Source organism: Urtica dioica, chromosome 8, assembly GCF_054948205.1.
Source record: "Urtica dioica subsp. dioica isolate 48M chromosome 8, U.dioica_male_clone48M_v1_H2, whole genome shotgun sequence".
In the NCBI taxonomy this organism is placed as follows: Eukaryota; Viridiplantae; Streptophyta; class Magnoliopsida; order Rosales; family Urticaceae; genus Urtica; species Urtica dioica.
Window position 1 is genome coordinate 26,892,544 of NC_142763.1, and position 16,612 is coordinate 26,909,155.

Consider the following 16,612-nt stretch of genomic DNA (forward strand, 5'->3'; position numbering starts at 1 on the left):
TGGATTGTGTTTGATGGTGAAGAGCTATCTACATCCAACAGTTCGCTTGCCTGGTGGTAGCTCGACGATATCCCACGTATCATTCTTTTCGAGGGCTTGGATCTCAGCATGACTTGCGTCTCGCCACTCGAAACTTTGAAGGGCTTCCTCGATGGAGTTCGGCAATTTTCCTTCATCTAACTTCGCCACATAGGCTTGGTAGTTCGTAGATAAATTCACATAGTACACGTAATCTGCCATCCTGTATTGAGCACACGACCGAGGAGGTTTTCTCAATGCAATGAGTAAGTCTGGAGATTCGATGTTACCTTGTTCAATAGTGTCGTGGTTCAGGTTCGGAGAGACATCTTGGTCGCGAGCTTGTACCGGACTCTGGGTGATATTCAGTTCGCATGGAGAGGGTTCAGAGGCTTGCGAGCTGGGAATTTCTTGAACAGGTGAGGTCGGCGAGCTAGGAATTTCTGGAACATGTGAGGTCGGATTTTGAGGCGAGCTGGGCGAGCTGGGAATTTCTGGAACAGGTGAAGTCGGATTTTGAGGCGAGCTGAATTCTGGGTTTATGATGAGCCAATTTGGGAAGTCATTTTCGTCATTCTCCCCCTGACGAGCTGAATTGGCGAAGTAAGAACTGAACTCATGAAAAGATACATCCATTGAGACTATGAATTTTTGTGATCGGGGTTCATAGCATTTGTAGCCTTTCTGGGTTGCTGAATAGCCAAGGAAGATGCATTTGAGCGATTTTGGTTCAAGTTTACCTTGGCCATAAGAATGGGTGAAGACTGAACAGCCGAACACTTTCGCAGGTAGGGTTGAGATGAGTCGACAGTGAGGGTATGTCTCTAGAAGGACTTGAGATTGGATTTTATAGCCAAGGACACGAGATGGCATTCTGTTTATGAGGTAGGTGGCTGTGAGGACAGCTTCTCTCAAAAAATGAGATGGGACGTTTGAGGAGAACATGATAGCTCGGGCGACCTTAAGAATGTGTTGATTTTTCCGCTCGGCTACCCCATTTTGTTGCGGGGTATGAACACACGAGCTGGAGTGAATTATGTCATGTGTTTTGAAGAAATCGCCGAGCTCAGAATTAAAGTAATCTCGAGCGTTGTCAGTGTGGATAATTTGAATGGATGTGTCGAACTGTGTTTGGATCATTTTGTGAAAGGTTTTGAATAGATTGGATGTTTCATATTTTTGTTTCATCATGTATATCCAACTGAGTCTAGTGTGGTCGTCAACAAAGAGAAGGAACCATCGAACTCCAGTGATATTGGGAACTTTTGAGGGTCCCCATAAATCACTGTGAATTGTGGTAAAAGGACGAGATGGTTTATACGAGGTGGGGTGATACGAGCTTCGAGAATGTTTGGCGAACTCACACATGTCACACTGAATGGAATTGATATTTTATTGATAAACAAAGAAGGAAACATTCGTTTGAGATACATGAAATTTGGATGCCCTAGTCTAAGGTGATTTAGCATGATCTCTTTGTACTGGGGTGAATGTTGGGCGAGCTGACACATGGCGGGCTGATCTGGCTTGATGACATAGAGTCCGGTGCTTAGCTCGACATTACCAATCTGTCTCCCCGTGACCTGTTCCTGAAACACACATGAACTTGTTCGCAACCACCACCACATTGTGTGTCGCTACGGCTAGAATGTCTACCCCCACTGCCGCGTTGTTTGTCGCCACCACGTCGTCCCCCCAGTATTCCAGGGTAGCCACATCGTCTGTCTCATCTTCTTGTTTAGCCACGACATCCTCTGCCATGTGAGTCGATTGTCATGTTAATTTATTTTGTATCTGCCTCGATCGTTGGCGTCAAACCATGAAGATCTTAACCTCATACCACGCCAAGATCTCGTCCCTCCACGCAGCCTCCACCGCGGCCTCCAGTGCCAAAGAATGCATCTCCACCAATGCCAAAACTTTTTTTTCGTTGGCCGCCGATTTCTCTTGGTTCAATCGTAATTTTGGATTTTTTTTTTGCAGATCGTTAGGTATTTGAGAGTTGGACCTCCAATTTGAATTACCAAAAGGTTTCTTTGTTTCGACAAAGTGTTCTGCCCAATCATAAGCGTCATTGAGCGCCCGTATTTAAGAATCCCCGAGACTAAAGCTTGGCAAACGCGCAAATGTCTGTTGACAATAGATGTCAACAATAGACGTCAATTGTTGACATATAGATGTCAACAGTTGACATCAATGTCTGAAAGTGGTTATTTATCTAAGATTTACCAAACGTTGGCTATTTAGCAATGTCAAACGTTTAAATTGGCTATTTTTATTAAATTGTACAAAATAGCCATTTAAACCTTATTGATTAGGAAAATAACCAAAGTTTCAACTTTTCAGCAAAGTAGATAAATTTACGTTTTCAAAAAATTTTTGACAGCCAAGATTAAAATTTTTTACGATTATTGTAAGCAATTTATCACTTTCAAAAAAATTAATCTTGGGGTCAAATTTTTTTTTTTGAAATAAGATTACTGCACACTTTGGCTATTTCACTAAACTAAGATAAATTTTGACTATTTTGTAAATTCATAACTTTAAATTGGCTATTTAGCTACATTACTCTTAAAAATAAATGAGTATGGATATGATATGATTTAAAAAAATATCGCGGGTAGAATATGATTTTGTAGGACCCTATCCAAACCCTACTCATTGTCATAACCGACAGTTAATTTCAAAAGCCTTATCTTATGTTAATTATGGTCGAGAATCATGCTGTTTTTCTTATCTTATGTTATTTTCATTCGTATGTCTAGTTGTGAGAATCAGCCTCATCTACTATGACGTGCAAGTATAAGGGGTAATCAACGGTTGAGACTTCACAAGTTTTCTTTTTATATAATTTAGTTAGCAATGAGGTCAAATTCACTTGTTTTTTTTCTTTCTTTTCCTCTATATCCTTAATCCCGTGTGTTTGTAATTGAGAGCAGATCAAAGAAACGATATAGTGAGGGATCTATGAGTGTTATTTCTCTGAGATTGATAACCATTTTGTCTCCCGTATTTCGGATCGGGTTTTCTTTGTAATTGGAGGTTTGTGTTGATCAGAATATTGTATTGAAGACGAAGATGATAAAAGTACAGAACGAACATCTTTATTAAGGAGTAGCGGGGATTAGGTTTACACTGAACCTCGTTAACAAATTATGTGTGTTTTTCTCTCTCTCTCTCTCTCTCTCTCTCTCTCTCTCTCTCTCTATATATATATATATATATCTTTTTTTTTTCCTTTGATTGCTTGCATTTTAAGGTATCGTATACTTGAGTGATATCATGTTTAATTTCAACACTAGTAATAGAGTTCTTATCAAGGTAGTGATCCAAGCTATTCTTAGATGTACGATGAGTGTGTTCAAGCTGCCCATGAGAGTCATCTTAGAGAGATAGAGAAGCTTTTAGCGGATTTTCGGTGGGATTCAATGAAAGAGAAGAAGATCCATTGGGTATGTTGGTCGAATCTATGTAATCCGAACTCGGCGGGTGTTAGGAGAGTGCAAAAATACCATAAACCGGACCGAACCACCGTTTTTATACATCGTCGACCCGGTTCAAAACTTTTTTTTAATTTTTTAATTTTTTAATTTTTTAATTTTTTATTTTATCTTATATTGTATGATCCGATTTTTAGATCGATCTGATACGGTCCGATCTGCTTTCAAAAATTAAAACCGCGGTTTAGACAGGACCATATCCTAAAGTTGCAAGTTAATTTATTTATTATTATTTATATGTAATTCCAAGACATTAAACTTGCTAATTTTGGATGAACATCAAATTTAATAGAATGTTCATGTTAAAGCGGTCTTGTCCGATTTGGAGAGCGATTTTAGACTGGAATAAACTGGACTGTGTACATCCCTAGCGGGTGGAATGGCTTTTTGGGATGTTGTAGCATTCAACAAAGTTCTTCTTGCCAAAGGGACTTGGAATTTAATTCGGTACCCATCCACTCTCTTGAATCGGATTCTTAAGACCTCCTACTTTCCAAACTTAGATTTTATGAGCGAGAGTTGCCAATGGGGTAGATGCGTTATAGAGAAAGCATTGTTAAAGAGTTGGCGATGGTGACATCATAGACATCCTCGAAGGCACGTGGATTCCCCGAGAACGAAGTTTTAAGCTTATAATCCGACATTTCCTTCCCGAGGACCTTTGAGTTATCGACCTCAAAGTAGCTAACGGGGATTAGAACAATAGTCTAATCCATGGTTAGATTGAAGTTGATGATGCATATGAGATTCTCAAAATCATGTGCTCATAAATCGACTTGGAATACGTTCAGATGTGACACTGTTTTTTAATTGACAATTCGAGTACAATCAAAATTCTGAATCAGGAATCGAAAAGTAAACTTGAGAAAAATTAAACCATAACATAAACATATAAATATTTAGTTCATTTTTTTTTTATAATTATTATTTGTACCCGCTTAATTGAATAGGTAATTTTTAAATAGGCAGTAAAGGAAAAGTGTACCGAAAAAAATACCGGGTTTGTATTTCTATCTTTGTCCGGGTTAAGCTATATTCTCAATTAGGCCAATATAAAAATCCTTGAGTGAGGTTGGAGGAAAGTCCGTTTCTTTAATAAATATTAGAAGAGACATAAAGACAACCTGCTAACAATCTTATTATATTGTATGGAAGCTTAAAAGCAGCACTACTGACAGGTCATTTACCATTTATTTTCCATTTTCATGGACTATTGGTATATAGTATTTTTTTTTTTTTTTTTTGAAGGGATTAGTATATAATATTAGTATTAGTATATAGTATTAGTTGCATACTCAACTTCCCATGCACCTTATATAAGAAATAATAACAATTTAGAGAACATAAAAAAAGAAGAAAAAAAAGAATGAATGAATGGCTGGTTGGCACACAGAAAAACACTAAGAACAAGAACACAAAACAATTCTACTTGTACAACAGATTTCCGTAGAGGAAAAAAAATGACCAAATGGCAATAAAAATGAAACAAATCCAATATGATCTCTAAACTAAAATCGCATAATCGCCGGAGCACAAGCCGAGTCGTCTTTGTTTGACCAACCCTCTTTGATCCCACAGGCTCTCATCGGCCTCTCGATCTGCTCGACCCCTTCGCCCGATTCGCTCTCCAATCTCATACAGTACTTCCCAAACGTCTCTACACTCACCTGTAGCCTGAAATCGATACCGAACAGAAACCTCATCTCTAATCTGTTTAGCTCTCCGGTGCTCACTCCCCCGACTTTGGCATAGTAAGCGTTGTTAAAGAACCTGCGAAAAAAAGTGGAAATTGTGTGTGATAATAAATTTTTTGAAAGTAATCGCGTAGAGTGTCCAAAACTTTGACCGCAAAAATAGTGATTTTCAAGTTCTAATAATCTCAAATAACTTTTACCACTATGTTGTGCTTAAAAAACAAAACATTAGTACTCCTGTAATTTTCCAAAAAAAAAAAAAAAAAAAAACCCCACAAGAAAAGGAGTACACAACAAATCGGATTCCGAGCTCTACTCACGCGTCATCCATGAACTTTGCCGCGAGCATTACACTCGTGATGACGAGGCGGTGGACAGTCAGAGAGGTCAAACGGGTCTCGGTGCCGTGAAGAAACCGATCAACGTAAATGTTTGCAACGACGAAGCAAGACGGGCTACAGCCCGAGTACTTGAATATGCGATCGATGTATTGATGAACGCTCAAACTCGGAGCCCTTATTCCGTGAAATACCGTGTGCACGTTATTCCTAGCGTCTGATTCTTCGGCCTCGTTTCTCCGCACGGATCTCTCGAGGAGCGACGAGAGGAGCGAGAGAACCCTGGGAACTTTCAGGACTCCTTTGCCTAGTTGTTTGATCCCCAGTGAGAAGTACAAATCATCGGACCGTGCTTCTTTGTTATCGGTCTCACTTGCCAAACTTCCCATATCAAATCTGCAAAGTCATCATTAAAAGACTGCATTTTTTTAGGCTCTCAGCTAACCCAGAAAGCTAAAATCAAACTACATCCAAAGTCCAGGCATTTCAAAGTTCAACATTACAATGAAGCAAATTGTCCAAAGTACAAACATGAAATATTTATTATAAAAAAAAAAAAGAGAAGATATCCTGAGATGTAGGAGCATAATTAATCCGATATTGTGAAATAATTGACAGCGATGATCATAAAACTATGCCAAATAAGAAGAGCAGGTCATATAATTATTTCCACAAAGCGCGTTCACATTAAATCCCTGCCAACAATTAGCATCCAAATTCGGTACTAATTTACAGCAACAAATTCAGACAATTCAAGAAAAGGAAAACCCAAAACCTATCCAAAACAAACACACCCATATATTATTATCTAATTTTTCACAGACACACAATGGGGAAATAAAAAACGCGCGAGATCTACTTCAACTCCTAATTAAAACAAAACAACTTACAGAGAGATATGTTCTAGTCAGTCTTTGTCTTCTCTAATTCCCTCAACGAAGCTTTTTCTTCAGCTTATATATACATATTATATAGTAAAAGACAACTGCAATGCGATACACATACACTCAACCGAGAGACACTACTACCGTCTAATCGCCGGTTAAATCGCATTTGTTTTTCTTCAATGCACGCTCAGAGAAATAAAGTTTAATAGTTCTTTTTTCCTTATCTGGAAATTCTCCGGTACGGGACACCTATTTTCCCTGCCAGTGGACAATGATCCAAAGGTTGAAAACTAACATACACTTGAGATTGTGGACCCGTTTTGACACTAGTCCTCTGAAGTTCTCGTGTAATAATACCTACACCCTTAAATTTTGTTTTTTGGCATTCAACCCCCTTAGTTTTTGGTTTATGGCATTTAAAAAAAATGGATAAATTACAAACATTCTCCCGCGACTATCCACATGTAAAAAAAAGTGTGAAATTTTTTCGGGTAGATTCGATTTCCTTACTTTTTTTTTTTTTTTTTAAATTGTATTGAATACGCCCGTTTGTTAAAATTTTAACAAAGTATAACATGTATCGCATTTGGTAGGATCAAAATTTAAAAAATTCTAACACTCTTTCTTAATTAAAAAAACATCAAATAGTTTTAAAAAATATTACCAAAAATATTTTAAAGATCATGAATTCATTTCACGACAGGACACCTTTTATGTACCATCAATTCATCTAGCGTCAAAACTCCTTAGAAATTCGAAGAAATTAGAGTTATTCCATAAACTAATAAAATTTGCTACATAAGTGGATTCAAAGCTAAACCACTAGCAATTATAGTATAATGGGGAGATGAAGCAAGTATCCGATGAAGGGCTTTTTTTTTTTTTAGTAGAGGCACTATCGGACATGATTACATTATATATTAGCAGTGCAAAGCGCAGGTGGCACTATCGGCCAAGATTACAGAGTATGTGACACTATTGGCCAATATTACATAATTTTTAGAATAAATCCTACGGGGTATGCATTTCTGCATCACATGAGGGCTTGAACTCATGACCTCTCCGTCGATGTGTGTGTGAGATTACCGCTAGACCAAGTTAGCTACCACCTCCGATGAAGAGCTTATAAAAGCAAGATAATTGCCGTATGAAACTTATCGTCCAACTTTTAATCGATGACACTCACCCTGGCCAATGTGTAGATATTGATTCGTAATTTAATGACAAACTTAAACGAGATCTTATCAATTCCTCTAAACAAGCTTTATGTGGACAAATGAATATAGTGCAAAGACTATAATACTGAAGCATTACAAAATCACTAGTGTAAAGACTATTTTACTCTAAAGATTAACTAAGAGATTAAAATAAGGGAAAATAACACATTTATACCCTGTGTTTTAGTGAAATGTCGAGTTTAACCCTCGGTTTTCAAAAATGTCGAGTTCATACCCTCTGTTTAACTAAAATGACGAAATTATACCCTGAAATGAATAACAGCGTCACAAATCTCTCTTTCATTGATATTAACTCTTATATAAGAAAAACCAAATCAAATCTAAATCAGTGCCCTAACTTCCAAATTCTCAATTTTGAAATAAAAATAGCATTAAATTGAAATTAAATAATAAAACTCATACCTCCTAAGAAATGACTTCATTCCGTGTTCGAATTGTAACTCTAAATCCTGGATACTCTATTCGAATATACGATTTTGATGACTATCAACTATCGATGTTTACCCCTTTGTCTCTTTCTGTGTTTTTCACGATTAAGAGACTATTGTTTATTTTTTAGTTTTTAAATAAATTACATATATGGCGCGAATGAATAAAGATAATTGGTGTTTATATATAAATAATTATAGTCAACGTCAATGAAAAGTCAATAAAAAGAAAATTCGTGACACTGTTGTCTATTTCATGGTATAATTTCGTCATTTTAGTTAAACAGAGGGTATGAACTCGACATTTTTGAAAACTGAGGGTTAATCTCGACATTTCACTAAAACACAGGGTATAAATGTGTTATTTTCCCTTATTTTAATCTCTTAGTTAATCTTTAGAGTAAAATAGTCTTTACACTAGTGATTTTGTAATGCTTCAGTATTATAGTCTTTGCACTATATTCATTTGTCCACATAAAGCTTGTTTAGAGGAATTGATAAGATCTCGTTTAAGTTTGTCATTAAATTACGAATCAATATCTACACATTGGCCAGGGTGAGTGTCATCGATTATAATTTACAAGAATACACCCTGAACTCTTGGTCGATTAACAATGTGCACCCTCAACTTCGATTTTCAACAAAAATGACTCTGAACTATCATTTTTCTTAACTTTTGCCCCTTCCATCAAAATTTAGCAGTTACCATCCATAAGATACGCACGTTTTAGTCACATGTTACCTCAATTGAGGGTAGAATAGTATTTTTTAGTATATTGAATTAATTTTTAATTTTTTTTTTTGTATAAATTAACTCTCTCTCTCTCTCTCTCTCTCTCTCTCTCTCTCTCTCTCTCTCTCCTGACACAAACCCAAGAACGGTACAACCTTCCAAAGCCCAAAAGCTCTTTCCTCCAAACTACAACACATGTTTCAATTTTTTCAAGATTGTTTGCAAGGCTTTGCTCGTCATTCTCGGACTCGGTACATTCAAAATCTAGGATCTTCTGAAGCCAACCAAGGCTTTGCCTGACAAAATATCTTACTTTTTTTTTTTATTATTTATGTGGACATGGTTTTAAGGATCTGGGATGATAATGAGAGTCCGGCAAAAGAAAGAGAAACACGTGTGGTCAGTCCAAGTGATGAACGAACTCCTGAAACGTGCTTCGATGTACGAATACGAAAACACGGGAGCCGATCCCTGGGCAGTGCAAGCGATGCGGTCCCACAAAGAAGACGGCGAGACTAACCCGTATGAGATTATCATCTCTCTCTCTCTCTTTCTCTCTCTCCGGCGCCGACATTCCCATCTCCGACAACGACTCTGTTCCCACCAGCTTCGGTCCCAAACCAGAGACCCATTTCCACGGTGGAGACTCAAGCTCTCTCTCTCCAGAAGCGACAACTCAGCCTCTCCTCTCTCGCCATACTGATTCTGGACGGGTTTATCTCCAACTCTCCCATGGCCATTTCCATGGCTGTCTCTGCTTTAGAGCTCGAGCTCGAGAGGTACACCGATTCCGAGTAGGGCTTTACTCTTCTAAAGCCCTCTTCTTGGGTTAAGGTCTCCCTCTCTCTCTGTTATACTCTGCTTGTTATTTTTCTCAGTTACCGAATTAGACAAAAGAAGACACAAAAATCTGGGTTTATATTTGATTGTTGATGTCTATCATTGTACTGTAAATAATAAGAAATTCTACCAGGACTCTCGACGAACAAACCAAATGGAGGTTATGAATGTGTGTGTTGTGTATGTATTGATTTTTTTTTTAAAAAAGTTGTATATATAAATGGGTTTATGTGTGTATTGATTTGTTAGTGTATGTGTCAGGAGAGAGAGAGAGAGAGAGAGAGAGAGAGAGAGAGAGAGAGAGAGAGAGAGAGAGAGAGAGAGAGAGAGAGAGAGACAGAGAGTTAATTTATACAAAAAAAATTAAAAATTAATTCAATATACTAAAAAAATACTATTCTACCCTCAATTGAGGTAACATGTGACTAAAACGTGCGTATCTTATGGATGGTAACTGTTAAATTTTGATGGAAGGGGCAAAAGTTAAAAAAAATGATAGTTTAGAGTATTTTTGTTGAAAATCGAAGTTGATGGTGCACATTGTTAATCGATCAAGAGTTCAGGGTGTATTCTTGTAAATTATCCATATATTATTTTCCCTTAAAATAACAGTCATATAACATTATAATTCTTCCACTATTTATGCTTACCCAAATTTAATAGGTTTGTAGAATCAATTTCTACTCACAAAGCCCCACCAAAAAAAAAAAAATTTGTAGAATAAATCCCGCCGTAGGATGCGGCCTAGAAGCATATGATTATTCAGTCGACCAACTTAGCGCTTAAAAAATATCTGACAATATGACATAAAAATCTCTACCGGTGGATATTATAAGTGTTCCCCACTGTAGACTCTCTACATTTTACTTTATATTTTTTTTCTTCACCGACAAATCATTGTTTTGATTAATTTCATTCCCATATGACATGCTCATCCATCTCTCTCTCTCTCCCTTCCCATTCACATGGCAAGCTTTCTCTCATTCAATCTCTTTCCGTCTAAACGTCAAATCAAATATAGTGTCACGTAGTGGTAGTTTATTTATTTATGTTTATTGTTCACCATTAATTTTGTTAAAATAGTATAGGTGGTATGTGGATGTGGTCACTTCTCAAATATAAACTAATGAAATGTTTTCTTATTTGTAAATTGATTACTCAACTGTTGCTGGGCCAATATAATGATTAATTTATGAACTAATCAGAGTCAGACCAAGGAAAGTAGTCAAATACATTAATTTATTTTTATTTTTCAGGCAAAGTACTGATTAGTTTCTGTGGGGACTAATGACCCCTTCCTTTGTGACCCAAAAAGAAATATAGAATACTTCGTAAATTGAGTATGGACTATAATAGACACCGATTGTCCAATACAAAAAGATGGTGATCGTTGATATTTGACTTCGTCCTCAATCTAACAAGAGAGAGATTTGGCCTGTCAGAAAATTCAAATATCAGCTCGAGATAATCGCTCCCCAAAGATCCGGAAATACAAAGCCCGTCAGCCCGGTCGATCCGTAACTGATCCTCATACGAATAGGTCTCTAATAACAGGTGTCCCAAGACGCAGTAGTGAGTCCTAACTGACACACGACGTGTCCCCTGCAATCCGGAGCTCGCAACCTCACCTCCCACACTATAAATATAAGACAATCAAGCCCATGTCGGGCACGTTACTTTCATTATCGATCTTTCGATTCTTATCTTCACGTTAACACCTTTGTACTGTTTTTAGTGATCATAATACAAACAACCCCGAACTTACTTTATATTCTGCTTTTCGTCCTTGTTTATTGTCTAATTTGTCAAGAGTTTCGATTTGATCTTGTTACGGAGAATTGAGGTTCATCTACAAATCTAAATCGACCAATTTTCTTTCATAAATTTGTCGTGACTGCTTTGGTGTGATTTCTCATGTCAACAATAATTATTTGATGATTTTGATCACATGGCTTTAGAGATCTCTATTTTGCTTTTAAACGTAGCATTTTTTTTTGGGTTGAGCCTAACTTAGATAATAAGAGAACATGTTATCAGCAAATATATTAAATTTCAGATTTTTTTTTTGGTCCAGTGGTTATCTAGCCAAATGAAATGTTAAAAATTGCTAAGTAGCCAACGTTTCGTTAATTTTTGGTAAATAGCCACGTAAATCTATTTACACAGAGTAAATTTATAATAAATATGTGTAAATAACATTGGTTACATCATATTTTTAGCTATTTACGGAATATTAATGGCTATATACGAAAAATTTACAAAACGTTGGCTAAAATGCAAATACTTATGTTTTTGTGACTTATATCGCTAAATATTTTTCTTGTATGTTTATGTATATATTCTAAAACGTCAATTATATTAGGAGTATATGAATCAACAAAGAAACAAATACACGTAGACGAATCGACTTTCGGACACATTGGGCAATAAATGAAAATGGGTCTTTTGTAGTAATATTCAAATGAAAATGCATCTTCGTTGAAAACTATGAAGGGTTCGATTATAACGTAGATGTGATGGAGGGAAGTTTGTACATCTACATTCTTCTTTAATGATGCCTTTAACCAGCACGAGGTCCTAAGCTCGATTGGGTGATGCAACAAAGCATATGAAGTTTTTATACTACTTAACTTTCTCGTCAATGTCCTCCTCAAAGTACGGATACTAAATATATTTCATTAAGCTGGTCAACCAATTCAACATGCATCATGTAATTTATTCATAATAATATGTCATGAAAAAAAAGTTCAAGGTGGGAAAGAAAGAAGACACTACAAAGTGGAAGGTCAACATCCCAGGGTTTCTCGTAGCTTCAAGTAAGAGCTTACTAGTGTCTGCAAGTGTCACCATTGATGCGTCGCTAGAAATCTGCGACTCATATTTTGGAGTCCACGATGCAGAATTTCCATTATCCATATTTAGCCATTGACTATAGTACACAACTTTAATTGTTCACCCAACATATGTGGATTAGTGGATTTCTCATAGTTGGTGTTGCTAAGCAGGCAACTATTTTGATGGTAAGAGATTATAATCCAACCACTCAATACGACGATCTATTATTAGACTGTACTCTTAGGCATTGCGCTAGACTGTACTCTTAGGTATCGCAATGCAATTATATGGTATCTCAATTGGGTATGTATATTTTTAGGTTTTATAGTTTTGTTTTGTAAATTCATAATAATATTATTATGAGCGTTTTAGAGCATCTTTAATGGTAAGCTAATGTCAAATTAGCTTACCATGCCACATAAGTCATAGCAAAATACAACTTATTTAAGCTAAGTCATCCACAATGGTAAGCTAATTTCTCCTCTTGCTTAAATTTATCCTACTTGTCAATTGCTATTTTTGTTTATTTTTTTATTCAATTTTCACTTGTTAAAACTATAATTTTTTTTATTAAAAGTTGTATAATTCAATTTATTAGACCAAATGAAGAACGTGTAATTTTTTTTAAGAAAATAATTTGACTATATTATACTAACAATATATTAATTATATATATACAAAAAAAAAATTGTGTCAACAAATAATTCACAGAAAAAAATATTACTAAAATATTGGTAATTAAAAATTTATAAATTTAAGTAAAATAATAAATTTAACAACACAACACATATAATCTTATTATTAAAAAGATGATACAATACTAACCAATATCACAAATAAGAAGAAGAAAAATAGCATGACAAAATTTAAATAAACAATGAATAAATGTGCTCTCAATAATTTAAATGGGTCCCATGTATTTGGCTTAAGCAAGTAGCTCTATAGAGCTAATTTATCTAGCCAATCACATAGCTAAATTGCAAAATAATGGTTAAACAAACAGCTTAATATTTCTCCTAATTGCAAGCAAGTCCTTAAAGTTGCTAAACCAAACACCATTAAAGATGCTCTTAGAGCGTCCCAAGATATGTTCTCAGAGAAGAAACAAATGCCACATTATTCAGAGGTACAATCATACCATTTTAGTGTTTTGTGTCACTAGGTTTGATGACATACACTAATAACATGTATGGTTTGATGACATACACTAATAACATGTATGGTTTGATGACATACACTACTTGGTTCTAATTTTTCTCTGAACTACGGTTTGTAAGTTTATCCTTTTTTTCATTTTAGCATAGGATCTTCGTAAGTTTAAACTTTTGAAAGAGTGAGATGTACTACCGCTGAATTCAAACTCAACACGTCATGGATCTCTTTCAGAAGTGTGGGCATTCACGTCATTTCGTGTAAACAAATAATTTAAAAAATAAAAATTGAAGCATTCCTCGCAATCGACGGTCTCGATCCCCACCGCCTGATGAAATCAATGACAACCACGACGAAGCAGCTATTACGCCTCTCGCTTCACGCCACTCGTCGGAACGCCGTCGCGACGGTGATATCCCGGCGGCGATTTCTCCACGAAGGACCGGACACCGTGGAGGAGCTCCTCGATCGCCACCTCGCGAAGGAGAAACGCAAACCCTCAGGCGACGGAGACGACGACGAGTCCTCGACTCGGCGGCGACTCACGAGCACCCGAAGGGAGGCCCTGAGCCTCTACCGCGACGTCCTCCGAGCCACTCGCTACTTCGTCTGGCCAAACCCCCAGGGCGTGACGTGGCGCGACGTCCTCCGAGAGAACGCCCGCAAGGAGTTCGACCACGCGCGATTCGAGACCGATCCGGAGGTCGTCACGCGCCTCCTCATCGGCGGCCGAGACGCCGTCGAATCCGCCGTCGAGAAGCTCGTCGCTCAGATCGAGAAGGACAAGGCCTCGCGGCCACGGCCGCGATGATGACCAAACCCATCGGTTTGTTATCTTCTGTGTTGTATCGTTCTTTTAGGAAAAATAATGCAGTTCATCTGTTTGTTAAAATGCGTGACTGAATAATTATACATATCTTAATAACAATAGATTGTTATTTTACACCAAAAACGTGCGAAACAAACTTGATTGAATAGCTTAGCGCAATCATCCATGGAGATGATTGGAAGGTGTTTGAAAGCATTCGGCGATGTCTTCGGTCTCCTCGTCGGCCTCTGGAATTCGTGGTGGCGGTGGCGGAGATGAGAAGTCTAAACACATTCCCTGCATAACTTGCTCGTAATCGGAGTCAGGGACTAAAGTGAAGTCCTGAGAAGTCAACTGGTGATACTCCACAAGCTGGTTCAGGCATTGGTTTTCCCTCACCAGAGTCGCGTTCTCGTTCGCCAGCCTCGATTTCTCGCCCAGCAACGCCTCGAGTTGAAGCCTCACCTGCCACCACCACCAAACACACCACTCAACAAAAGAAAACGAGAAAAAAAAAGGAACAGTTTGCAAAGTTATGGTTTTTTTCGTTTTACCAGGTCGTCTTCTTCGGGTCTCATTCCTTTATCGAGGCCGTCCCTGAGTCTTCTGTTCTCTTCCTCGAGGAGCGAGCACCGCTCTTGCACGAAACCCAGATCCGATTTTATGAACTTGAGTTCCCTCGCCAACGACGATGCTTTCGCGGCCATGGAAACCGCGAGCTGGTTCAACAAGTTTAGGCAATTCAATCAATCAATTAATCAACCAACCACCGCTGACTAATTATTTGATATTATTTACAAAAGGTTAAAGAAAAACCAACATTTTTTGCTTTCTTGAGCTTGCCGTCTACTGATTCTTGCTCTTTCTCGCTCTTCGAGTCGTCTCTTTGTTCCTCCGAGCAATGGCTGCTGTTATATTTCCTCTTCACTCCAGCATTATTCGGTTCCTCTATCTCGTCCACTTCTTTGCTTTCTTGCCTCTTCAGCCCGTCATGGAACAATTCTGATAGCGTCGGCGGTTTTGCTAGATCATTGGCTCCCTATACAAAGTTCGAAATCAAGATCAAATTGAAACCCAGATTCATATAGATTGCTATTACCGCAAATATATATAACTTGAGACTCAACCTGAAGTGCCGTGTCCAAATTGCTGGATAGCTGAGACAGTGTTTGAGCGACCGAGTCGAACCCTCTCATCAAAAGCAGCGCGTCTTCTTTCGATCTTTTCGTTCGCCCCGATGATGAATCTCCGACACTCTATTCATACATATCCATGAATAAAGAGAGAGAGAGAGAGAGAGAGAGAGAGAGAGAGAGAGAGAGAGAGAGTCTGAGAAAGGCAAAGTTGAGAGAGCTAACGATCTGGGTGGCGGTGCAAACGGGGTGTGTGGAATTTTTGCGATCATCGTCGGGCTTAGAGCTGCGTTCCTCGAGAAGCACGTCGATTCGGGTTCGGAGGGCGCTCCAGAATCTCTTATCTGAAGATGGGCTGAAGATTGGAGACCCAACTGAGTCCTGCACAGATGAGGCATGAGAAACGAAGATCAGTGAATGACAAAGGACAAGAAGAAGAGAGACACTTTGGATAGAGGTTACCTTGTTGAGGAGGATTGGTGACGGTGTCTCTAGAGAAGCTGCCATTAGGGAATCGTAAAGAGAGAGAGAGAGGGAGAGAGTAACGGCTAGTTTTGAAAGGGTCTTTATGAAAACGGGGGAGTTTAAGTAAATAAATATGGGACCGAACTCCGAAGTGGAGTTAAAAAGCTCTAACGTTCGGATATCTAATCAAGAAGCAAAGTCGATCTGGTCCACTCCTTTTTTTCGATTGTGTCTCGTTACTTTTGTTTTTTTGTAAGAAAAGTCTAAGTAGATAAATATTAATTTTGATATTAAATGTGGCATCTATTTTTAATTATATACTTGAATTCTCCTTTTTTTTTTTATATAATATACTAAGGTCTTGAAAAAGTTCAAATAATTGTCTTTAATTGAATCTTTTTCGAAGAATGTTGGTAAAATAATTCTGAAAGAACTTGCTATTTGTTTTGTGTTCGAGAAAATTAACAATATATTTTTTTTATTTGCTTCCTTCATTTCCACAATAAACATTTGACCCATTTTTCATTTTCTTAAGTTTGCCTT

General features: G+C 37.5%; 3 protein-coding genes across 4 annotated transcripts; 1 reads left to right on the top strand and 2 right to left on the bottom strand.

Annotated features, from left to right (window-relative positions):
• Window positions 1-4,886: 4,886 nt before the first annotated feature.
• On the bottom strand, window positions 4,887-6,677 carry CYCP1;1 (cyclin p1;1). Of its 2 annotated transcripts, none has more exons than XM_089621747.1 (3): window positions 6,441-6,677; window positions 5,533-5,968; window positions 4,887-5,288 (listed from the first exon to the last, which is right to left on the bottom strand). In XM_089621747.1, exons 2-3 carry the CDS (start codon window positions 5,937-5,939, stop codon window positions 5,027-5,029), a joined length of 669 nt encoding a protein of 222 aa, XP_089477873.1. In that variant the 5' UTR covers window positions 5,940-5,968; window positions 6,441-6,677; the 3' UTR covers window positions 4,887-5,026. The 2 variants fall into 2 exon arrangements, with proteins under 2 accessions (XP_089477873.1, XP_089477872.1); XM_089621746.1 differs by having other exon boundaries at window positions 5,533-5,946; window positions 6,441-6,675.
• A 7,145-nt stretch (window positions 6,678-13,822) lies between these two features.
• Window positions 13,823-14,474, top strand: LOC149388747 (uncharacterized). The gene has a single exon (XM_089624485.1). It carries the CDS (start codon window positions 13,995-13,997, stop codon window positions 14,472-14,474), a length of 480 nt encoding a protein of 159 aa, XP_089480611.1. The 5' UTR covers window positions 13,823-13,994.
• Window positions 14,475-14,599: 125 nt separating this feature from the next.
• Window positions 14,600-16,186, bottom strand: LOC149388748 (uncharacterized). Its single transcript, XM_089624484.1, has 6 exons — window positions 16,067-16,186; window positions 15,830-15,985; window positions 15,599-15,727; window positions 15,292-15,510; window positions 15,026-15,190; window positions 14,600-14,936 (listed from the first exon to the last, which is right to left on the bottom strand). Exons 1-6 carry the CDS (start codon window positions 16,109-16,111, stop codon window positions 14,652-14,654), a joined length of 999 nt encoding a protein of 332 aa, XP_089480610.1. The 5' UTR covers window positions 16,112-16,186; the 3' UTR covers window positions 14,600-14,651.
• Between the last annotated feature and the right edge of the window lie 426 nt (window positions 16,187-16,612).

What these genes read in the sequence shown, in the direction of transcription:
- LOC149388747 (XM_089624485.1), top strand. Translation starts at nt 13,995, where the DNA reads ATGAAATCAATGACAACCACGACGAAGCAGCTATTACGCCTCTCGCTT.
- LOC149388748 (XM_089624484.1), bottom strand. Translation starts at nt 16,111, where the DNA reads ATGGCAGCTTCTCTAGAGACACCGTCACCAATCCTCCTCAACAAG. An exon ending in CACCAATCCTCCTCAACAAG is followed by an intron (nt 15,986 to 16,066) that starts GTAACCTCTATC and finishes TCATCTGTGCAG; the next exon opens with GACTCAGTTGGGTCTCCAAT. An exon ending in GACCCGAAGAAGACGACCTG is followed by an intron (nt 14,937 to 15,025) that starts GTAAAACGAAAA and finishes TGGTGGTGGCAG; the next exon opens with GTGAGGCTTCAACTCGAGGC.